Genomic DNA, 25,392 nt, shown 5'->3' on the forward strand with positions numbered 1-25,392 from the left:
GTCCTGATGAAAATAACCACGTAGTGCATAATAACAGACAACATACAAATCCATTTCGCGCTCTTCGCTCAATGTCGTGATATCCACGAAAGAAGTAGTCGACTGGACTCGGAGACTGTAGACTTTCGCTATGCATTCCATGAGAAACCACATCGATATCTACTAAATAAAATATGTTCGCCATTTATGAGACTGGAGGCGAATTTGCTTAAAATTCAGAAAATAGTTCTTAATCATGCAAGGATAATTACCTACAGACACGCAAGAATTCCTGGTGGTGCCCCTGGGAGGTGTGGTTATGCTGTTTCTGTTCGTGATATAGATAAATGAGATAGCGGAGAGTGTTAACTGTAATCTCAAATGTTTAGCCAATGGCATGGATACAAAGAAAACAGTTTTCTACGGCAATCACTTATTTATTTCGTCACTATGCGTTTCGATGGTTCACACCACCATCATCATCCTCAGTTGGAGAACTATTTATTTACTCGTACTTAGCTGGTTTTAATGAAGAGCACAGACGTCTTTTCTCAGCCACACACCAAGAGTAATGTGAATTATGTTGCGTCCTTTGCTGATGATTTCTTTTTTTTTTTTTTTTTTTTTTGAGAAGCCACTTTGGAAGTTAGAAAAAACGAGTTTGTGACAGTAAATTGTACTTAGAGGAAAAGTAGACGTTACAGAGATGCTTCCTCACATTGGGTACAAAGATAATCGAAAAGTACTACCGGTGGAGCTTGATTATTCGTTATTCTACTTCACAATGTTGTACATGTTACAGATGTGCTTGCTTACACTGGATACAAAGGTAACTGAAAGGTGCAATCACAGCTGTAATGCAGAGTATCGAATAACCAAGCTCCAGCTATTTAACCTTTCAATTATCTTTGTATCCAATGTAAGCAACCGCATCTGTAACATGCATAACATCTTTGTAGTGCCGGCCGTTATGGCCGTGCGGTTCTAGGCGCTTCAGTCTGGAACCGCGCTGCTGCTACGGTCGCAGGCTAGAATCCTGCCTCGAGCATGGATGTGTGTGCTGTCCTTAGGTTAGTTAGGTGTAAGTAGTTCTAAGTCTAGGGGACTGATGACCGCAGATGTTATGTCCCATAGTGTTTAGAGCCATTGGAACCATCTTTGTAGTGACATTGTAAACATACTGGACAGCGGAGAGGACATACATTAAATAGCAGTATGCAGACTTTTTACGACTGTACTGTCCCTGTAGCGAACATTTATTGTCACAATTCATGTTTTCTAACATCAAAAGAGCCTTCTCTAGCAAGCAATATTTATCATCAGCAAAAGATGCAACATAATCTACATTGTCCTTGGTCTGCTGTTGTGGAGAGACGTCTGTGATCTTCAATGAAACCAACTATGTAACTACACATTTCTTCACCTGACTATGGTCGTGGGAACCACCGTAAGGCGTAATGGCAAAATAAGTAAAAGTGACTGAGATAGAAAACTGTTTTATTTTATGTATCGCAACAGTTGCAGCCCTCATGACATCGTCATTTATGTAGGAAATGTTCGTATGACATGAATATCAATGAGAAAATGTTATTTGTATAAAATTTTAGTAATATTGAATCATATATTGTAAAGGATCACACTGGGTGGAAGGATTGGCCACTATATCTTAATGAAACGAAATGTGAAATCGTGCATCTCAAGATGCGTAAAAGTAGAGTAGCGTTCGACTATAGGATTAATGACTAGCTAGTGCCCTTATTTATGCGATACAAATACTTGGGAGTAGCAATGTATGGAGCCACGATGTCGTTGGATCGTATAGGTTCAGTCCTAGGTAGGTGGAAGGGCAGATTGCGATTAATGAATGGGGTATCTGAAACTGTAACACGTTTAAAACGAGATTGCTTACATACGACATTGCATACAAGCGACTTATACTAGTGTACTACCAAGATATCTTTAATGTGAGAAGTAAGAGGAAACCCAGAGCGTGTGTATAGGAGGTTGGTGCATTTGATTCTAGCCTTGTTTGCCATGTGAGACACTGTGACTGAAATACAGAAATCAAGTCTGAACTGTCAGACACTACAAACTGACGCCTTGGAAATCGCGAAAAATCTAAGAAAAATTCAAGACTTAACTGTGGGGGAAAAATATGCAAGTGCTCTTCAGCCTACCACCTCTCGCTCCCGTTGAGTCCATGGCAGTTGGATTAATGACATATTGCGTGGAGGAACGTAGATACCGGTTTTCCCCAAATCCGTACCCGTGTATGGAAACGGAAGAAACTCGTATGTATTGGACAACAGATAATCGTTGCCATTTACAGTACAGATGAGCAGTAGGAAAAGAGACGTACTCAAGTTATTTGCTTTGCGTCTTTGTCGTCTTAACTTGTGAGAGTCTCTCATCATCATCATCACCATTATCACACAACAAAAACATATCATTACACTATGCATGCATCTATGACACTCACCTACCCATACGAAACAACTCTCATATATCTGTAAGGAAAGGAACCAATATTCTGTGGGGAAGAACACCCTGAACCCACCAGATACCCCAACGGTACCATAGTACGAGGGTAATCCCAAAAGTAAGGTCTCCTATTTTTTATAAGTACATAGACCTGTTTATTTCTACAATGCTTTACATCAGTTTACAGCTTGAACATTTAGCTATTTTTCGACATAATCACGATTTCTGTCGATGCATTTTTGTAGACGCTGTGGCAGTTTTTGTATGCCCATGTCATAACAGCTCGCCGCCATGCTATTCAGAAAGTTATAAACCTCTTCTTTCACCTCGTCGTCGGAGCTGAGTCGCTTTCCTGCTTTTAACCCAGGGAAGAGGTGATAGTCACTGGGAGCCAAGTCAGGACTATAGGGTGGGTGGGTGATTACGTCCCACTGAAACTGTTGCAGGAGAGCAACGGTTTGCCGAACGATGTGTGGGTGAGCGTTTTCATGGAGAATGTGTACGCCCGTGCTCAGCATTCCTCTTCTCCGGTTCTGAATTGCCCGTTGAGTTTTTCCAGAGTCTCACAGTACCTGTCAGCGTTAATTGTGGTCCCAGCGATTCAGCTCCGACGACGAGGTGAAAGAAGAGGTTCATAACGTTTTTAACAGCATGGCGGCGAGCTGGTATGACATGTGCATACAATAACTGCGACAGCGTCTACAAAAATGCATCGACAGAAATGGTGATTACGTCGAAAAATAGCTAAATGTTCACGCTGTAAACTGATGTAAACCATTGTAGAAATAAACAGGTCCATGTACTTATAAAAAAAATAGGAGACCTTATTTTTGGGATTACCCTCGTAATTGTGAGATATTCTCTTTCTTTGAAAGTGTGTTATGAGACGTATGTTGTGCAGTAGTGTTACAACATCGTAGCAGGTGTTACATGCATGCACATGTACATGTTGTCCGAGGTGTCGAGCTGCTTACTGGGTTCAGACTCGGCACCCACGGACGCGAGAAGGACGCATCAGCCGGTCGGAGCTGACAGTGTTCCCCCCCCCCCCCCTCCCCCCCCCCGTCTCCCTGCTTTGCGGATGTATAATTTACTCTCTCAATCCCAGCGCTAGGGGGGCGCGCTCTCTCTGATGCAATATTTACTCTTCATATCGACTTACTTTCATTTGCAATATTAAAATCGGCCGAGTGTAATTCAACGTTAATCGACACTTGAGAATCACAACTTGGATGTAACGGGCGAGTAATTAATTACAAACCGTCCTGTTTACGCTGATTGAGAATTCTCTTTAGACTGGTCGAAGGGAGAGGTTTGTAAGAATTGCGGAGCGTTTAATATTGACGCTAGGTGACGGGTGTATAAAAATAGAGGGAGGAAAGATGCGCGGGATACTGGAGGCCCAGTCGGAATTCTTGGGAGTTTTTGGGAGGAACAGGTAGGGAGGAAGAGGCCGAGAGCGATGACGCAGTGCGAGACAGAGCAGAGGCGGGGCCAGTCGGTGCTGCGGCCCAACATCCGACTACTGTGCGCGCTGGGGCTGTGGCAGCCGGCGGGCTCTGCGCTGTTCCACGCCTACACGGCGGCCGTGCTGGCGGTGGGCGTGGCGCACCTCGCCGTCGCCTCCGTGGGTCTCTGGTTGCGGCCCGGGGGCCTCGCCGAGGTGACGCTCGGGCTGGCCAACCTGTTCGTCATCCTGACAGCGCTATCCAAGTCGGTGCTCCTGCTGAGCCGGCGGCCGCTCTTCTACGCGCTGGTACATCGAGTGGACCAGATGGCGGCGGAGCAGCAGGTGTTCTGCGACCGCGACTCCTCCCTGCTGCAGCTGAGCAGCCGCTCGCAGGCGCGCGCCACCCGCCTGACCCTCTTCCTGCACTGGTACGTTCTGTTCGCCCTCCTCTCGTGGGCGGTGATCCCGCTGTTGGCACCTCATGGCGAGCGCCTCTGGCCCTTCCAGCAGCTGCCCCTGGAGCCCTGGGGTCGCTCCCCGCTGTACGAGTGCTCCTACGCCCTCCAGTGCGTCGGTACCGCCTATTTCTCGCTGATCAACATGGACACCGACTGTTTCTTCATGGCCGTGATGGCCCACGTGTCTGTCCAGTTCAGAATTCTGGTGTCTCGCTTCGCCAGCCTGAACGCCGTCGAGGCGATGGTGGCCGAGTCTAAACCGAGCACTGTCCGCGAAGTAAGCCCTCAGATCCGACTGGGTCACGACGTCGTTCACCGACAACTGCGTGCCTGCGTAGAGACTCATCAGAAGCTACTGAGGTACGTAAAGAGATGTTGACTGTCTGACACCTCTCCGCAACTTTTGTTTTCCAATTTCTGACGTGTTTCCTGGCGCGAAGATATTCATAGTGTTTGAAATAAGGTCATTTTTATTTGTAACTAACACAGTAATAAGTGAAAGGTATATTTATTTACATAAGTACACATGGGAAACATTGAAACTTTCTGGCAGATTAAAACTGTATGCCGGACCGAGACTCGAACTCGGGACCTTTGCCTTTCGCGGGCAAGTGCTCTACCAACTGAGCTACCCAAGCACAGCTTTACTTCTGCCAGTACCTCGTCTCCTACCTTCCAAACTTTACAGAAGCTCTCCTTGTGAACATTGCAGAACTAGCACTCCTGAAAGAAATCAGTCATTTCAAATCGACTGGATCTACATGCAAAGGGTAAAAGCACAGAACGACCAAAAGTGAAGAAAATGTTGACCGTGTTAGGGCATACTCCCTTCGTAGTCCTAAGTAGTGTTTTTGAAAAGCAAGACAACAGTGTAGAAAGTTTTAAGAAAATGTTTCAACAAGTGTCCATACCAGTTACAGTTGGTACGTGCCCTCAAGCCGTAGACTATCGTGTACATTATAACTTCGCATGTGAGGTGTTGCAGCAGTGAGATGACTTTTTTGATCGTGTGGTGTTCAGTGATGAAGCATCTTTTCAGCTAAGTGGGAAGGTAAATACTGGTAGTGTTCTGTCTGGAGGTCATAACATCCTCATGGACGTGTACAATATCAGAGTCTCCAAAATCGTTTTCTGCACTTGTCCCGATGTCAAGTGTACGGAGAAGGCTCTTTCGCTGAAGCTTCCTTGACACGAACCCTTGTCTGCATATGTTGCAAGAATGTTAGAAAGTGAACTTAAAAACTTTTTTTGGCATCAAGCTGGAGCCCTTCCCCATTGACATCCCTCTGCACGAGATTGGTTGAACGACTTAAGTCCCTGACCGTTGGATTGGTCGTAATGGTAAAAGCGACACAGCTCTTTTACGGTGGCCTTCGTGTTCACCTGACCTCACACCATGCAATAAAAAAACAAAAAAAGTTGGTAGAGCACTTGCCCGCGAAAGGCAAAGGTCCCGAGTTCGAGTCTCGGTCTGGCACACAGTTTTAATCTGCCAGGAAATTTCATATCAGCGCACACTCCTCTGCAGAGTGAAAATCTCATTCTGGAATAGGAAACATTACTCTTTTTGTGGAATTATGAACATAGTTTACTTAGCTATTTTCCGGAAAAAAATTATTTTCCTGAAATTTTACAATAACGAGCTACAATTTTTTGTCAATACTAGGTGGCCAATTGTAAGACACTAGACGCAGATACGGGAGCTCTGTAGTTATTTCGAGCCTTCACATTGTTGTTTTCCCCCATTTGTATTGAACATCTACCCCACCAACAAAATGGTTCAAAGGGCTCTAAGTACTATGGGACTTAACATCTGAGGTCATCAGTCCCCTAGACTTTACTTAAACCTAACTAAACTAAGGACATCACACACATCTATGCCCGAGGCAGGATTCGAACCTGCGACCGTAGCAGCAGCGTGGTTCCGGACTGAAGCCCCTAGAACCGTTCGGCCACAACGGCCGGCACCCCACCAACACTCGGCTCCTAAGAGCACTCTATTCGAGTTCCGTTAGACCTTAAGAAATTATAAAAATTTATTAGTGGACAACGGGCACCGTGTTAGTAAATAAGGCAAAAGTGAAGCTAATCTCTACGCAACATAGGTTTGGACGACGCACTGATTTACTTGACAAGGTTCTATTGAACTGGCTTAGGTAGCCAGTTATAGGAGGATATACTGTTTAAGTGGACTCCGAACCGCTGTGTGGCATAGTATTTTTCACAAATTTGGATCATTACAAAACGGGGAAGAAGCGATGAATGCAGAAAAAAATCCTGAAAACAATTGTGGTTGGAACTACGCCTATTTGTGTTTTTACTTTTCACAATTACCCACTTAATAGCCATGTACTATACGTAGGTAGAACCACTCAATATCCAATCCGTCAATTTTGTTACCGTTATTTCCTTTTCTGGAAATAACATTTTTAATTTGACCTCCAATGGTTTCGCTGAACCATAAGATTCTTCAGAATTCAGTGCAGAAAGGCTGCTTAACTTTCCACTTCGCCAACATGTGGTTCTTGTCATCTCTATTTTACCAACTGTTTCTCGGCAGTTTCAGTGAGTGACATCTGGTGTTCGTGCACCACGCAATCCGTAAATAATACAAAGCAAATAAGAATCGGGCTACCCCTTGCAGTGTGCCTGACAGCTCTTCAGCGGACTTGCTATTGTGCTTTCATGGTTGTGCACAGAATGAAACCAGTCCGTTGTCGTCGTACTCTATCATAAAGTCCCTTTATCCTCTGCATGTCAAAGGGACCGATGACCGTAGCAGTCTGGTCCCTTTAATCCCCCAAACCAACCAACCTCTGCATGTCTGCCGGCCGGAGTGGCCGTGCGGTTCTAGGCGCTACAGTCGTTCGAATCCTGCCTCGGGCATGGTTGTGTGTCCTTAGGTTAGTTAGGTTTAATTAGTTCTAAGTTCTAGGCGACTGATGACCTCAGAAGTTAAGTCGCGTAGTGCTCAGAGCCATTTGAACTTTTGAACCTCTGCATGTCTCCATTAGCGGTATTATTTTTAAGCAACTTCCACTTATTCAGCTTTCTTACACGCTGTCAGAGCTTCTCGATTTTCCAGTGGTTGATTCCTCTGCCCCTGGCTTGCAGTTCATTGTTTGTAGCTAAACTTGTCTTCACTAATGCACGATTTGAACATATGGCATCCAATTTTCTTAAAACACTGTCCCTGATACCGTCAATGAACGTACTGCGACGTATCAATCAATCTGAACATGCCTTCTGAAATGGTACAATGATCTGCATCAGTTCTGCTGCTGAGAGACAGTCGCTCCCCGAAATGCTATGCAACGTATTTGATTTAACGTTGATGACAAAAATGGTGACCCAAACTCAGAGTCTTGAGTATTGACACTCGCAAAATTCAGTATTAACAAACTGCATGAAAAGAGACTCAATCTGAAATAAAAAATTTGGTCCAAGAGATCCCAACTTTTATTACAATACTTATCTTAGAAAATAGATTAAGGAAAGGCAAACCTACGTTTCTAGCATTTGTAGACTTAGAGAAAGCTTTTAACAATGTTGACTGGAATACTCTCTTTCAAATTCTGAAGGTGGCAGGGGAAAATACAGGGAGCGAAAGGCTATTTACAATGTGTACAGAAACCAGATGGCAGTTATAAGAGTCGAAGGGCATGAAAGGGAAGCAGTGGTTGGGAAGGGAGTGAGACAGGGTTGTAGCCTATCCCCGATGTTATTCGATCTGTATATTGAGCAAGCAGTAAAGAAAACAAAAGAAAAATTCGGAGTAGGTATTAAAATCCATGGACAAGAAATAAAAACTTTGAGGTTCGTCGATGACATTGTAATTCTATCAGAGACAGCAAAGGACCTGGAAGAGCAGTTGAACGGAATGGACAGTGTCTTGAAAGGAGGATATAAGATGAACATCAACAAAAGCAAAACGAGGATAATGGAATGTAGTCGAATTAAGTCGGGTGATGCTGAGGGAATTAGATTAGGAAATGAGACACTTAAAGTAGTAAAAGAGTTTTGCTATTTGGGGAGCAAATAACTGATGATGGTCGAAGTAGAGAAGATATAGAATATAGACTGGAAATGGCAAGGAAAGCGTTTCTAAAGAAGAGAAAGTTGTTAACATCAAGTTTAGATTTAAATCTCAGGAAGTCATTTCTGAAAGCATTTGTATGGAGTATAGCCATGTATGGAAGTGAAACGTGGACGATAAATAGCTTAGACAAGAAGAGAATAGAAGCTTTCGAAATGTGGTGCTACAGAAGAAGGCTGAAGATTAGATGGGTAGATCACATAACTAATGGGGAGGTATTGAATAGAATTGGAGAGAAGAGAAATTTGTGGCACAACTTGACTAGAAGAAGGGATCGGTTGGTAGGGCATATTCTGAGGCATCAAGGGATCACCAATTTAGTATTGGAGGGCAGCGTGGAGGGTAAAAACCGTAGAGGGAGACAAAGGGATGAGTACACTAAACAGATTCAGAAGGATGTAGGTTGCAGTAGGTACTGGGAGATGAAGAAGCTTGCACAGAATAGAGTAGCATGGAGAGCTGCAATCAAACCAGTCTCTGGACTGAAGACAACAACAACAACAACAACATTAGAATATTTGCAGCGTGCGCAAATTAATAAGGACGTTACATAGAATTCAGCTATGCGCACGACAAAGATCATCTGACTGATCGCTTTAGATAAACGCCACGATAGTTCCTTTCAAAAGGCACAGTCAGTTTCTTTCCCCTATCCGAACTTGTGCTCCATCTCTCAAGAACTCGTCCTCAACTAAACGTTAAACCCTGGTCTTCCTTCCTTCCTTCTAAAGCACCTGGTAAAGAGAACTAACAATTACAATGCACAGTCAATATCGCAGTTATACTTCTAAATTGGAAAGGTTATGCAATACAATACGACCTTAATTGTACAGTATAATTAAGTACTATTAAAAATGATGGCGTATTTTTATTCAGATTTCGTATCTACCGTTGATAAAAACGACTAAGTTAGTCACCTAAATACAGAGTGTTTCAAAAAGATCATACTGCCTTTACGAAGACTGTATCTTACACGTGAATTACGACTAAAATTAATGATAGATTCCAACTTACCCCCAAAACCACGAAGTTTATGTTTACAAAAGAACCATCGCATATTAGACGGATGTATTCATTTACGCGCATGCGCATACAACGTTGGGGGTGCATTTTACAATTACGTTTAGGATCAAAGTTTTCATTTACCTTTCACAGTTGACCAGTATGCCTTCCAACGGACGCACGACGTACATTCAAATAATATTCAATCCGTCCCATTTTTTTTGCGAGCACGTGTGGAGTGCTTCTCGTTCACCCGTAGTTATTTGAATCCCTCGCCTCCTCACACACACACACACACACACACATACCGTGAGATCTGACTGCATTGGCGATCAATGCGAGATTCGTTTGTCTCTTACGGTCGATCCATCATGGAGGCATTCCATTGTCAACAAACACTCTTTACATGCAGTCACAGTGCGGTGTTCCATCCTATTGAAGTATGAAGTCGTCGGCAAGTTCTCGCTACTGTTCAATGAACGAGCGAGCGAGCTAGCTGCAGCAGGAACCACATGAATCGGTGAATTAAAAGTGGCGGCAAATAAACTTTTAGTTTCGGTAAGTAAATTAAAATCCACCCCAAGTTCCTATCTTCATTCATGTATAAGATATAGTCATGTGAATGGGATTAATCTTTTTGAAACGCCCTATATTTTGCAGGAAATCAGAGTCAAATAAATCAGCAAATGTGGCACTGAATGAAGCTTGCGTGTCAAACCATGTGGCTTAATGTGCGTCTCTCTGCGTCTTGTCGCCTCCATGTTGAACCACGGCATTCTGTGGATTGGAAGAGTGACTGCAAGTGACAGATAGAAGGATGAAGGCAGTAAAGACATCTCTGATCTGTCTTCCGTTTAATAATGTCATCAGCGTGGATCTTAAAATCTTTGTGAGACGTGTATTCTGTTGGCTAAATTAGCAGGAACGAGATTTTAATGTGTTAACAGAGTGGCTGGATCATTAAATGATTTTTTTTTTGTAATGACCAATCAGATATACTTTTTCTGACGTAGGATGCGATATTTATCTTGATTTTGTAAAGATAGCACAATTTCTAATAGCACTTGTCGCTACATGCTACGGCAATAATTTTAAAGTGTATGGGGGTCTGATTTGGCTAGTGAATATATGCCGCTGGGAAAGAACGGCCGAAATTTTAACAGTCTCATAGTTCTCAGTCAGTGATACTTTTAAAAATATTTGTGTTTGCCTATTTTCTTTCAGAGACATTAAAAAGAGGCTGCCAAACGCCCCATCCCGACAGAATACTAGAAGTCTCTACATTATTGCTGAAATTTGAGAAACAGCTTTGTAGACCACAGGAAGCTGAAAAATAATGTATCAGCGTTGTAGCCAACACTGCATCTTGCATTTAACTGGGTTATTTATTCATGTCTGGATGACGGTAGCTTCTAGTGGTGGTGGAAATACCGGTACTTCATTTTACAGCACAGTACCATTTAAACTCACAAGAATATTATGGAAATTTATTCCGGCTGTGGAAGCTTGAATCCTACTGCTTCCCCTTACTCCACGCTAGAAAAGCAGTCGACCAGTGACCTTACGTCCTTGCGTCATGCCTTTCCTCTTCAAACATAGTCTCACTGGTGGAACGCTGTAACTAAATTCCTTCCTACCAAACTCGATGTTACTGATTAGCGCATATTAGCAACCTCCTCTTGCTCCGTGGATCCATTGTAGGTTAAACGCTTGTGGATACTGGACTAAGCAGTCGTGGAACTAACATGGCAAAGTACACTATCGTAAAATACATTATGTGTCTAACAAATTCAGTGATACAGATTTCAGAAGATGCAAAGTACCAGTACTCGTAGTCGTCTTCGAAGTAATCATCAGCTACGAAGCAACTTTGAAAACATTTGTGAAGTAGGTGGGCTGGTTCACAGAGTTATCGAACTATTTATGTCACAAGTCTTTCGATGCCTTTTGCAGTGTAATACAGGCAGCTGTACACAGTGATTGTTATAAGTGGCAAGCCTAATCTGGAACTGACTGGTCGTATCCCTTATTATGACTGTTTTGGAGAAAAGACGGATCTCGGCCATTCGTGTCAGTGAAATATACAGCAGTTTCATTCATGTTACCTTCTACTCGTTGGCCAATTTGCACGGTGCAACTCGAAATCAGATATTTTCCTTACCTATTGTCCTCGCCAAAAAGAATTTTCTCCGACATCTCTCACAGAGACGAACAAATAATTTTGTGCCAGCCCCTGTGGCACGTGCTCGATCTCTTCTGCCGTTATGCTTCTCGACAGCAGATCTGAAAGTGGTAGACCATCAGCAATTTCCGTTCCGTTGCGAAAGTAATAGGACGAGTCATCAAAGCATTTCATACTCACGTTATCTCTTCCCCACGCTTGCACCAGCGTCGAATGCAAGCAATTTCCGACAAAAGGTGGTCATTATACGTTCTTCCTTCGCCCCATGACAAGAGCTTTTAGCACGTACTAGCGTATGTACGCATTCTTAATGAAAGCTGATTTACATATCGTAGGTGCACACACCTCGTGCTTGGTGAACACGAACTCCACCAACAACGTTTCGGGTATTGTTTAGGGATATTTTCTGAGTTCTTTGGTAGAATGAGTTCATGTTCTCCAGTGGCTTGTTACAGAGTAGTAATCCAATTATGATCTATTCAGTTTGTTTGTCCAGTTATCTTTGTTTCTGTAAATATACTCTCACAACAGTAAAAAAGGCTATAATATGCAACCACTGAAACATAATTAAGGGTCTGGTTTCTCGTAGGTGCCTTTATACATATCAAAAAGTACTGTGAACATTAAAGCTGAATAAGCCGATGGCGTGCAAAATACGACAGCAGAGGCACGATGCAGAGCGGAGTGGGATTCTGCTTCAAAGAAGAAGAACCAACGTACGCACAAATAAACATCGTACTGAAGATATGTATAACTATGTTATTCCGTCGCAATTTCTGTGATTTTATGAACAATACAGAGAAATACAGACTTTGTGAACATTTCATGGCTTTTGTTGCGTGGAAATGGACATCAAGGCTAGCGAGGAATTTCCGAGAAAAAATATTGTCCCTGAAACTTGGTTTGTAAAGAGTTTCACAAGCAGTAAGTCATTATGTGCTACCAATGCGGCGTAATTTAAAAAAAAAAAGTCGTATATGATTTTTACGAAAAAAAATGATGCATCATAAGTAAAGTGGACTGAGATTTAGCCAGCCACATTATTCCATGAGTAAATGTTGTCACAGTTATAGTGTGCGAGGAGTACTGTCAAACAAAAGCGGCAGTCACTGGTCATTTTTTGTGCTATGCAAAGCACTGGCGTACAGAGAGTAGTACTGTGACAGCGCTCCGCTTGCAAGAATACTGGAAAGGAACGAAAGAAGATTGGTATTTAATGTCCCGTGGAAAGCGCGTTCGTTGGAACACAAGCTCGGATTACGAAACAATTGGAAAGAAATTAGTCGTGCCTGTTTCAAAGGAACCATCCCGGCATTTGCCTGGAGCGATTTAGGGATGGCTGGACGAGGATATGAACCGTCGTCATGCCGAATACCCGTTCAGTGTGCTAACCACTACGCCATCTCTCTCGCTTAGAATAGTGCAGTGTATACTATTAGTACCTCCATTCCCTGTTTCTGGAGAGTAAACACGGCGGTGCTGCCGCTGTGGCTAGGTTTCCAGTTCGCTTTGCAGACTGCTTGGACTAGCACTACCGGAGAAACAAACACGAGGCGGAATCGAGCGGCACTGACGCAAAGAGAGTGTGAGGTCTGAGGTGTGCATCAGTACCGTCAGCTGGAAGTGCCCTGACTGAGAAGAACAAGTTTCCTTCCAACAAGAGACATAGCGCATACCGTCGTCATTTTCACTGCTGTGCAGATGCAAACGATGGACAAAAATAGGGAGATACTAAAAACACAACACATTAAAATGCCTACTACAATGTAGGAAAGCAGTTGGCTAGCGAACACGCACCCCCCTTCCAAAAGTTGACGATGAAAGTTCAATAATATTGAGATCTGGGGATTGCGGTACCCAGGAGAGATACAACAATTCATCTTCGTTCTTGCAAAACCAGTCTTGGACAATGCGAGATGTATGAACAGGGGTCCTTGTAAGCGTATTGTCTTATCGCAGGCTTGGTTGCGGAGTATCTTTGCGGGCAGCGTTTTTGCAGAGTCGAGTGTAGGACACGGATCTGTTATGTTATGTTGTGGGTAGCTCTGCATGTGAGAGGCATTGTTAGCATGGAAGTTGAAGTGTTGCTACAAGTGTTATTACAGTAAATTGATAAAATATGCAAGTGATCCAGAGGAAAGTGCGTCAAGAAGTAATTTAAAAATGAGCAGTGCTGCTGATAACGTATTTGTGTATTCTCTCGTTGCGTGTCGTACCGTACAGTTTCTATCATCCGCGCCGTGTTCGGTCTCTCAGAATGAACTAATGTGAATCAGCAAAAATTAGTTACCACAAAAGAGTGCAAACAAGTGCCAGTGTCTTGCAGCGAGCGTGAGAACGTGCGTTCGGTCATCGCGTTTCCGCATCGTCAACAATCAGCCGCGCCGAGACGGTTACGCGCACGCTCGTACAACTGAGAACTGTGAACTGTAAATTTAACTCTTTGAAAGGTGTTAAAATTTATTACTAGTGTCAAGGAGGACTGGTATCAAATATCTGAGTATGCGTGACGAGCGTAAGAACATTCGTGCGATCATTCGGCTTCCGCATCATCAACAATCACCCGCGTCGTGTCGGTTACGCGTACGCTCGTCCAAGTGATATTGTGGACTGGTAATCATACATTAATTGGGATAAACACTTATGAATTAGAATGTAAACAGTGCAACCTGCGATTTCCTTTAATCGTCTCAGAATATAGTTGTTCATACCAGACGTAGAACAGTGTTGTGTTCTGACGATGACTGGCTCCCTTGACTCGCTTGCATATTTCGATAGATAATTTCAGGCAAGCCACCAGCAGTTTGGAGCAGGACAATACGGGATTATCAGGTACGTGGTGTGGACAGGGCGCACGGTCTAGAAAAGCAGAAGTGACAACCAGTTTAAGGGTCCCCAATCCCCATTAGTACTCCCGGGCGTGTTACACCCTGTCACCATGAAACACAACATCACCGTTGGGGAACAAACATTGTACCATGGGATGGACATGATCAAGCAAGCCCGCCGCGGTGGCCGTGCGGTTCTAGGCGCTCCAGTCCGGAGCCGCGCTGCTGCTACGGTCGCAGGTTCGAATCCTGCCTCGGGCATGGGTGTGTATGGTGTCCTAAGGTTAGTTAGGTTTAAGTAGTTCTAAGTTCTAGGGGACTGATGACCACAGCAGTTGAGTCCCATAGTGCTCAGAGCCATTTGAACCATTTGAACATGATCAAGCAAAATGGTCAAATAATCATTGGCAGTAACGCAACCTTGCAGACTAACCATGGGTCCCATGGATTACCACGATGTCGCTGCCCAAATGATCACAGAGCCTCGCTGTGTTTCACACTCGGCCAGAAGTTGGAAACGGTGTGAAGCAAGACTCATCCGGTCAAATGGCATTCTTCCACTGCACCACAGTTCAGGTTTCATGGCTTCGCCAACATGTTGACGCATTTGCGTCACTGATGAGTGGTTTTAGAATTCCAGCTCGCCCTGTAGTTCACTGCTTATGGAGTTCCCTTCGTGTTATTCTGGTGCTGATACTGTTCAGGAGTGCGACATTTAGTTCTGCAATAAGCTGCGCAGCTGTCGCCTTATTATCTTCCGTCAGAAGCCTCTTCAGTGACAGTCTGTCACTATCACTCTACACATACTGTCGTCCGCGTTGTGATTTAGCGGTGTGAATATTCGATATGGTGCCTCTTGAAACACATAACACTTCAGCTCCACTGGTTACGGAAGTACCCACCATACCACCACTAACAACTTTCTCACGTTTTAATTCACTTAGCTCCGTCGTAATGCGCTCACATCTACACAGGTGCCGTTCCAGCTAAAATATGTACAACAGCACAACCTGCAGACCTGGAGACTTGGCTAGCATCTCCACTGACTTTCAAGGACGTATTTCTCGTCTTCTTCTTCTTCCTCTTCACGCGGACTATCAACAACTAGCGTCGCCTTCGCCCCCCCCCCCCCCCCCCCCCCCCGTCCCCACTCGTCATCTTCATCTGACCTAACGGAGCCGTGCACGGCTCGTGTTCATGCCATTTATTGTTTGTCATCTTCAATTACGGTACTGCCGCCTCGTTTTCTTATTCCATTTACTGGCTAGCTTCCTGCCTTACTTGCCCGTGAGCGGCAGCAGCAGCGCGTATTTATAAGCGCACTGTCGTACTATCTATGGAGCGACCGATAGTTTTTCCGGGTCGTCGTGTATCTGACTACTCAGTTCTGGATATATCAGCAGTGCAGTCGTGGCCCAGCAGTAGTGAAGTCGGGGACGGAGCGCTGGTGAGGCGCCGACAGCCAGTGCTCGCCGACTGCTGGTGACACACATGAACAGTCCGACAGATTGGAGCAGGATGACTGTTGGTTGGTCGTTCAGTTGGTCGTCTCATCAGCCGACGTATACATGGTCCTTTCATCGTTTCCGGGCCTGGCAGTCGGTCAGTTGGCGTGGAGCAGCGAGGAATTCTCCGCGGGACGTAGTTTGGCTGAGGCCGCTGGCGGTCTCTACGCGTGTCGGAGTGTGTGGCGCTGTTCCCATTGCTGCGAGGTCAGTGGCTCACCGACCCTGGACACGAAAGTTGAGTTTTCATTTAATCTCTCAGTAAGTCAAGACTGTTCGCATTGTGTCGTTTGGAGTTCGTTGTCGGCTGTTGGGATATTCCCACGAGCAACAACGTGGTTTTCAGGTTGGAGTTTCACTGTATTTGGTTATTTGAATTGAAGTGCAGCAGCGGAATCTTCTGCCTTGTGACCGTTAACGTTCCGGTTTCCTGCCTTGGCCATTGACGTAAATTTCAGGCAGTGTAGTTTCCTCATCGTGTTGTTGCTGTCCAGCACGGTGCGTAGTTTGACAGCTCCGTGTATAATTGGAATGTGGGCGCCAATATCGTCTATGTTGTTCCGTTGAACTCCCTGCTGTTGTGCTCTCGTCGGGTGAAGTGGAAGTTATTTTGTCGGTGGGTCCACTGACCGTCGGTCGGTTGGGTTGTTGTCGAATTGTGAATGGTAAGCCCAACTGCCTGTCTCACCCAAGCGAGCGTTAGTGTTTGAATTCCCAGCCGACCCTCGAACATCTGAGCGCCCTTCGGTGTACTGCCTGTTCTTTATTTGTTCTTGTTGTATGTACTTGTATGGCTTCTAGCCTATTCTTTTTAAAATTAAGGTTGTTTTGCTCTTAAGGCGTAAGATTCTTTAGGGCTTCAGCCTAATTTAAAGAACTGTTTCAGGTAAGACCTTTGGCATTTTGAAGGTTTTAATGTTGTTGAATTTTAAGTGTTGGGCCTTCAGCCAGTTTGAATTTAACTTGTTTGCTCTTGAAGTATCTGATTCTTTGAGCCTTCAGCCTAAATAAAGAACTGTTGTAAGATGAGGCTTGCCTTTTAAATTTCTGATTAAGCTTGCTTTTTAAGTTATTGGCCTTCAGCTAATTTTAAATTAAAGTGACTTTCAGCCAATAATTAAGTCCCAAAGATTAAAGCTGCGTGTTTAGAAAAAAATTTTTTGGGGTTATTCTAATGTTTGATCGAATAATAAAGTTGTATATTCGAGTGTAACTGACCGTCTCTTATTTTGGCCCCTTTGCACAACTTAAACTACCTGTTCTGCGGGTTTAGCAGGGCGTCTCACTAACTTTCCTCAACGTTCGTGTCATATTCCTTGCATCCATTGCCTCCTCCACATCATTTTGCCAGGTGAATCATGGGCGACACCTTTTCTTCCGGTGCGATGGTATCCACCCTAGTATCCTATTTGGTATTCTGTCTTCTTTCAGCCTGCTGACATGTTAAACCTCATTTTTTTTTTTTTTTTTGATGTCACAAACATCCCTTTCCATTTTCGCATAACGCCATTTCTTATCCTATCCATCCTACTACAGCTTGAGCTTCGTCTTAAGTAATCCATCTCAGTGGCAAGCAGCTTGTTCTTACCTGTTTTAAACGTGCCAGGCTTCTGCTGCATACAAAACTACACTCTGCACTATGGTTTTATACACTCCTATTTTCATTGTTCTTCTTTTTTTTTTTGTTCCACAGAACAGAATTCATTGCCCTTGTTACTGCTCGGCCTTTATTAATCCTAATGGTGATTTCATCATTGCTTGCACCCTGTTTATTAAATAATACTCCAAGATATTTTGCCTTTTCCACACCTACAATTACTTCTCTATCTACCTCGAAATTTTTTACTTTTTCTGTTCCAACAGCCAAGTGGTCACACTTCTTCAACTTCATCTTCACGCCAACCTTATTGCATTCCTCTTTAATTTTTCTCGTCATGTGGCTCAGATCATCTCCATCTTCTGCTGATACAATCTGGTCATCTACAAAATATAGGCTAAGTGTCTTGCTGTCCTCTTCTGTGATTCCCGTAATCTGGGATTTTCTATGCCAAGTCTGCAGGATTGCTCCTAGATATGGCTTAAAGAGGGTCGGTGGCAGCCCACATCCATACTGCAGGCCCTTATTCACCTCGAATTTTTCTATTCAACGATTCACAATCCTTACTCTTGCTTTGTTATTTTCATAACAGCCTTTAGCAGTCCTTGATCTAACTCTATCTCTCTCAACTTTTCCCACAGTTTGTTGGTGGATACATAATCATATGCTTTCTCCAGGTCAATCAGTGAAACATTTGTCTCCAGTCTAACATTTGTGCCTTTTTCGCACTTTACATTCGCACTTACTTTACTTCATTGTGAAGATGTCCATTACCGAGCTTCCAGATCGCAACCATGCTTGCTCTTTTTGTTAGTTGTCTCTTTCTCTACCAGATCTTTCAGTACTTTCGAGTAAAGTCTTCGACCGAAGGGGATCACTGGCAATCCCTATAATTATTTAGGTCATTATGTGACCCTTTCTAATGCTTATGTACCATGTTTTCCATTTCGAAGGAACATCTTCTCCATTTAATACTCTTTCAAACAGCCTTCTTAGCAGCTACAGCGATTTCAGTGGACCAAATTTCATCGCCTCTGGATACATCGATCCATAACCTGGTGCCTTCTTTCTCTTATAGCTCCTCACAGCCTATTCAAGAATTTTTATAGCTGAACGCCATAATTCCTCCTCTTGTATCCTCACCTCACAACTACGTGAAAATTCAGGGCTATTTTCCTGGAATAAATCCTTAAAATACGTTTTCCATTGAACATGACTATTATTATGATGATGTAACTTGTCACTAGTTGACACTCGCATTGATCTAATTGTTCTCCATGCTTCACCACTACGAGCACCACCAATCACTTATCTACATATTCGCACCTTCCTTCCCACGCCTTGTTTTTCCTTTTTAACACTTTTTTTTAATTCCGCTAGATAGTGTTATACAGGGTGTTACAAAAACGTACGGCCAAACTTTCAGGAAACATTCCTCTCACACAAAGAAAGAAAATATGTTAAGTGGTCATGTGTCCGGAAACGCTTACTTTCCATGTTAGACCTCATTTTATTACTTCTCTTCAAATCACATTAATCATGGAATGGAAACACACAGCAACAGAACGTACCAGCGCGACTTCAAACACTTTGTTACAGGAAATGTTCAAAATGTCCTCCGTTAGCGAGGATACATGCATCCACCCTCCGTCGTATGGAATCCCTGATGCGGTGACGCAGCCCTGGAGAATGGCGTATTGTATCACAGTCGTCCACAATACGAGCATGAAGAGTCTCTACATTTGGGACCGGGGTTACGTAGACAAGAGCTTTCAAATGCCCCCATAAATGAAAGTCAATAGGGTTGAGGTCAGGAGAGCGTGGAGGCCATGGAATTGGTCCGCCTCTACCAATCCATCGGTCACCGAATCTGTTGTTGATAAGCGTACGAACACTTCGACTGAAATGTGCAGGAGCTCGATCTTGCATGAACTACATGTTGTGTCGTACTTGTAAAGGCACATGTTCTAGCAGCACAGGTAGAGTATCCCGTATGAAATCATGATAACGTGCTCCATTGAGCGTAGGTGGACGAAACTAAAATGAGCTCTAACATGGAAATTAAGCGTTTCCGGACACATGTCCACATAACATCTTTTCTTTATTTGCGTGTGAGGAATGTTTCCTGAAAGTTTGGCCGTAACTTTTTGTAACACCCTGTATGTCGATCTCTACTCTTATCATTCATATTCAGGAACGCCAAATCAGCTTCTTTTTCCTTTCAGTCGTCTCTGTTTCTGCATCCCACCAAACTGTTTTCATGTTCTTCTTTTATTCTCCAACGTCTTTCGCTGGATCATCTATGACCTTCTTTATGCGCTCATATTCTTTTTCTATTCCTCTCTCTGTACTTTTCAATTTGTTTGCCAGTTGCTGTTGGTACACGTACTTCCATGAAACTGTCCAAGAAATACTTCATGATCTCAGGTTAGTCAGTATGTTGCGACCTCTTCTGTTCGCAACTCCTGGAAGTATAGGGAATATAAATTTTATGTTTCACGAAATGATGGTCGCTTCCACAATGTGCATCTCTTTCAACTCTCACATTCTGAATTTTTAAATTGACCTTTTGCTTCAAGATTAGACAATCAGTAATTGATTTTAATCTTCTTGCATAGTTAGACCATGTAAATTTATGTATATCATTGTGCGCAAAGAGTGTACCTTGTACTCGTATTTCATACTGCTCCAATAAATCCACCAACTTTTTCCCATTCTCATTCCTAACATGCTCTCCATACACGCCAACTGGCTTACTATTCCTCTCTTTCCCTATTCTGTTATTAAAATCTCCTGCCATTATCAGTTCGTGGCCGCTTGGAACGGCTTCTGTTGTTCTTATCAGCATCTGTTCAAAATCTTTTACTTTCAATGGCGTGTCTTCAGTAGGTGCTTATACGCCCAGTAACACTGTATTCATGGCTCTAGCTCTCAGGCTGAGCTTTATCAACCTCTCATTAACTGCTTCTCACGATGTCACATATTTTGATCACCGTTTGTTTAGAATGATGGATACTGCTGCTCTCGCGCTGCTGCTTTTGTCCACTCCGCAAAATAGCGCGCGAACTCCAGCAGATATTCACAGTTTGTACCTTTCTTTTTTGTTTCGGTAAGTACAACTACACCAATGTCGTGTTGTCTTATAGCTATTAGAACTTCTTGTTGTTTGTCATGGATGCCATGTACATTCCAGATATCAAAATGCAAAGTTTATTTTTGTTTCCATTGTCGAATTCCATCAAAAAAATCCGAAAACCGAAGCGTATTACTGGATATTTTAGCTGGCTGTCTTTTTAATGTGGATAGCGAGACGCCATCGCAGAACTGCCACCCTGGAAGACCAGGATTCGTGATGAGGGTTTTCTTCCCCTAGGAAGACTGGCTTCACCACGCCTGAGAGTTGTTCTGACCCTTTGATGGAGAAGATGGGAAGGAATAACTAAGGATGTCAAAAGACGCTGAGTTACTCCGTGTTTCCATATCTTTATCCTACTCTTATATTTTCAATGCAATGCACAAGAAATATAATTAGGGGTAAAAAACCAACCGAATTACAATTACTATTTACCAAGCCACTGGAGTCCGTGGATCCTTTACAGTAAAATATTCTGAAAATAACTCTTATTTTCGTCCGGTGCTTTTTAGGTGTAGTTTCTGTTCATGTGACACATAGTACAAGAGGTTGTCGACCATATTACCAGTTTCACGCCAGCTACGTAGAAGCTCTATACTGGAGTTTCATCACATCGAAAACTTTGTGAGGTATACGATAAATGCCCTCCTTCGTAGCTGAGTGGTCAACGCAGCTGACTGCCACGCGAAGGACCCGCGTTCGATTCCGGTTACTGCAAGGATTTTTCCTCGTTTGGCGAACTGGAACGTGGTGAACTCAGCCTCGTAGTGCCAGCTGAGGAGCTGCTTGACCGAGTAGTAACAGCTCCACATCATGAAAACTGATAGTCGCCGGGAGAGCCTTGTGCTCACCCCACGCCCCTCCATACCGCGTCCAGTGACGCCAGTGGCGGAGGATGACGCGGCGGTCGGTCGGTACCGATTGGCCCGCCGGGGCTGTGGACGAAGTTTACATGTCCAGGTGTAACAACATTTGAAAGTGAGACTGGTTTTATAAGGACGATGAAACAATCTTAAATTTACTAAATTCGCTTATAAGACAATAGGGGTTTCGGCCACTACCCTACTCTACTCATCAAGAATTTCTCTAAATGTTGGTATCATGTTCCTTGACTTGAGTAAGGCATTCTATACAGTTTCACATTGTTGCTTAGTGAACAGAATACGGGATTACGAGCAGCGAAGGTGGTTTGTAACTGGAAGTAGGACTTACTGGAACATAAAACGGGACGACGTTCTTAACGGGACGATGATCTACATTGATGAAAACGTAATTTCAGGATAAACACATGATAACGTTATCAAGCCGTTAAATGATCATTTTGGTATCGTCAGAAACTCTGTTCGGCTGTTCACGGACGACGCTATAGTATGTAAGTAAATTGTAACGACAGAAACTGGAATGGAATGTTTAGGTCCAACGGAGGCTTCGGGCACAACGAATTCTCTAGGTGATAATACATTTGCTCTGTGGGCTGCTACTGTTGAATTAAAATATCGATCTGTTTCGCATTCACTTCTGAGTAGTTTCCGATGTTTAGCTACATCATCTGTATCCCGACAGCTGTAAGTAATGCGGCATTGGCCGTTAGATGTCACGAGAGGCGGTGGCGCCAGTGTAAAAGAAGGCAGACAGTATTCTGTTATCATCAGAGCAGCAGTATCAATAGAAGGGGTCGGTCTGGAAAGTTGATTCACTCAGAACGTGGAAAATGGATGTCAGCTGACTGACAAATCCATCAGCGATAGTTGTACCATTTTGAATCTGCCCATGTTGACTGTTGGAGGTGTAACTGTGAAGTGGGAACACGAAGCAGCAATCACAGCTAAAGTAAAACAAGGCAGATCTCGTGTACTGATGGACAGGGGCCATCGGGCATTCCCGAGAGTGATTGTAAAAAGATCGCATGAAATGAGTGGGAGAAGTCACTCGTGAGTTCCAGAGTGTTACAACCAGTCCAGCTAGCCAATGAGTGTGCTGAGGGAGTTCAAAGAATGGGGTACAATCGTCAAACAGCTGCTCATAAGCCACACATTTCTGCCATCAACCGCAAGCGACGATTAAGGTGCTGTAAAGAGCGACGCCTCTGGAGAAGGGATGACAGGAAACGAGTGATCTGGAGTGATATACTCTGTGGCAATCGGATGGAAGCGTTTGGGATTGGCGAGTGCCTTGAGAACGCTACCTGCCGTGATGTGTAGTGTCAACAGTGAAGTATGGAGGAGGTGGTGTTAGGGTACGTAAGCTTTTTTCGTAGTTAGGGTGTGGTCCTCTTATCGCGCATAAGAAAACCCTTTATGCGGGAGGATATGAATACATTTTACAGATACAGACCCCATCGTCCAATATTACATTCTCTGGCTTCGTCTCTTGAGTAGCAATAGACTGCCATTCCTTCACAGAAATTCAGACACAGACCTCATTGTAAGCGTTACCAGCAGAGTTTAATCCGTAATAAAGGCGATGAGTGGACTCACACCATATTAATGTCCACTAATACGTGTCTGGATACTTTTGATCAGATAATGTATTTTCGAGTCACTGTGTACTACAACCCACCAATTTTTTCGGTTAAAGCCAAAGCATTCTTAAAGTCACAGCATACTAAAAAACTTACGAGGGCAGTCAGAGTTTGGAATTAAGGATATGGCACCAACAATTTCTTGAACGTCAGTGATGTAGCATCCCACTTAGGAATGCAGGAACAGGCAATCGACTCTCAATAAATGCAGCATATTGCGCATAAAAGGATGGAAAGATCCATTATTGTTCCATTACACCATTGGTGATGTACCACTGGACACAGTTAGACACCTGTGAGTAACAGTTCGAAATGAGTTAAAGTGGAATGACTGCATACAACTATCTGAAGTGGAAGCATATCCCTGGTTGAAATTCATAGGAAGATTCCTAAGGGAACACAATTCATCCACGAGAGCTGTGGCTGATTCTTGAATATTGCTCCCCAGTCTTGTATCGTTAGCACGCAGCATTAACAGATGAAATAGAGAAGATCCAAATAACAACGATGCGTTTCGTCACTCGTTAGTTTAGTAAGCACGAGAGCGTTAAGGACATGATTTCCTAACTCTTGTGACAGACGAAGCAGCAGTGTTGTTATGCATCACGCAGGAGTTTCGGTTAACCCTCTGAATCCTAAGAACAAGAAAAAAATATAATTTTAAAAATTTTCACGAAATTAACCTTTAGTAAGCAACGAATATAAGAAGAAATTGGCGAGAAGTAAACAATCAATTTTTCCAAAGAGTTTTTTCACTTTGAAATGTAATTTTAAAATTTTTCGCAAAATTATACTTCAATATCATACTAAGCATCGAATAGAAGAAGAAATTGGAAAAACGTAAACAATCAATTGTATTGAAGGAAGTGGTTTCACTTTGGAAAAACTGGGACAAACAGTTTCCAGTCTTCCATGTTTTCATATGTTATATTTAAAAGCAATTTCGCATTTGTTCTAGACACGATCCCATATCTCGAAACTTCCATTAATTCATAACTAAAACAAATTACAGTTCTAAAGAACTAGCAAAAAATGGGCTTCAAATTTAATTAATTTTTTAGAAAACTATATAATGCCATGGTTATTTCATTTCGAAACCTTCCATAAAACATTAGTACAAATTCAAATTTACATTCAAACAATCCTGTCGGAGCAGCATCCGCAACTGAGTATTATAGCAGAGGTTGAAATTGCCTCTTCAGTTGTAAGGTTCTTTTTATTTAGAATATGACCGGTTCGAGCGGTGATGCACCGCGTCCTGTACTCCACCGCGGCGCTCGGGATCACAGCGCAAAGTGTAAGTGTCCTGGTGTTCATTGCATATTTCTTTACCCAGGCAGTCGTCCCACGTACTGTCTGGTGGCACTTTGCCACTGAGTTAGATTTGAAGCTCCTACCCCTACCGTTGGTTTCTAAAATGTTACATGAAACTTCTTTTTCGCTCTTTTATTGTATTACTGCGTGTAAAACTATTATTAGCTCTAGTCTCTTGTTTATTTTCAGTATAACACGTTTTTTTCCTTTACTGGATTTCGATTCCCCCCCCGAAAGGGGCGGGCTGGCAGCAGCTTAATACGCTGCTCTTCAGCCTACAGGATTTTTAATACGTAAGATGATAAGAAACAATAAAAGCAGGCAATAAAACGGTGGCGTAAATAGTAAAATGGGGAAATTTGTGGAAAGTAAGAACATAAAACAAATAGTGGGCGATGATAATAAAATACACAGGAAGCAGACAGGGAAAATAGTAGACAGACAATTAAAAAACACGAAGACAGTCTGGTTTCTGTTCGCAAGAGATATAAAAATAACACCCAGCGACAGTATGATGTCCGTTCGCAACACTTCGGAAAAGATGCACAAGACTTAACAATCACTGAAACACTGCACTAAAAAAAAGTCGGCATGTAGATGACACCACAGGCAAGGGTAGATGGGGGATGGGGACCTGGACACATGAGGGGGGAAAAAAAGGAGGGAGGAGATAAAAAACGAAAGGGGGGAGGAACCGACAGAGGGAGACGACTCAGAAGGGGGGAGCAGGGCAGAGGCGAGAGGGAATTGAGAAAGGCAGAGGAAGGAAACGCAAAAGGACTCAGGGGAGAGAAGGAAGGCAGAGAGAGGGTAGGAAAAAACAGGATGGAAGAGGGGGAAGAAGTG

At 43.4% G+C, this 25,392-nt stretch overlaps 1 protein-coding gene and 1 non-coding gene across 2 annotated transcripts in view; one reads left to right on the forward strand and one right to left on the reverse strand.

Annotated features, from left to right (window-relative positions):
- The first annotated feature begins 3,922 nt into the window (after nt 1–3,922).
- The window catches only part of LOC124796125 (odorant receptor Or2-like), a 74,464-nt gene continuing 52,994 nt past the window's right edge, over nt 3,923–25,392 (forward strand). Inside the window, exon 1 of the mRNA XM_047260216.1 lies at nt 3,923–4,728. Coding sequence (XP_047116172.1) covers nt 3,923–4,728 — 806 coding nt within the window. The remainder of the gene's footprint in view (nt 4,729–25,392) is intronic.
- Nucleotides 4,933–5,007, reverse strand: Trnas-cga. Its single transcript has one exon. It is a non-coding gene; the product is annotated as a tRNA-Ser (tRNA).

The sequence above is a fragment of the Schistocerca piceifrons genome, chromosome 4 (genome assembly GCF_021461385.2).
Source record: "Schistocerca piceifrons isolate TAMUIC-IGC-003096 chromosome 4, iqSchPice1.1, whole genome shotgun sequence".
Classification (NCBI taxonomy): domain Eukaryota; kingdom Metazoa; phylum Arthropoda; class Insecta; order Orthoptera; family Acrididae; genus Schistocerca; species Schistocerca piceifrons.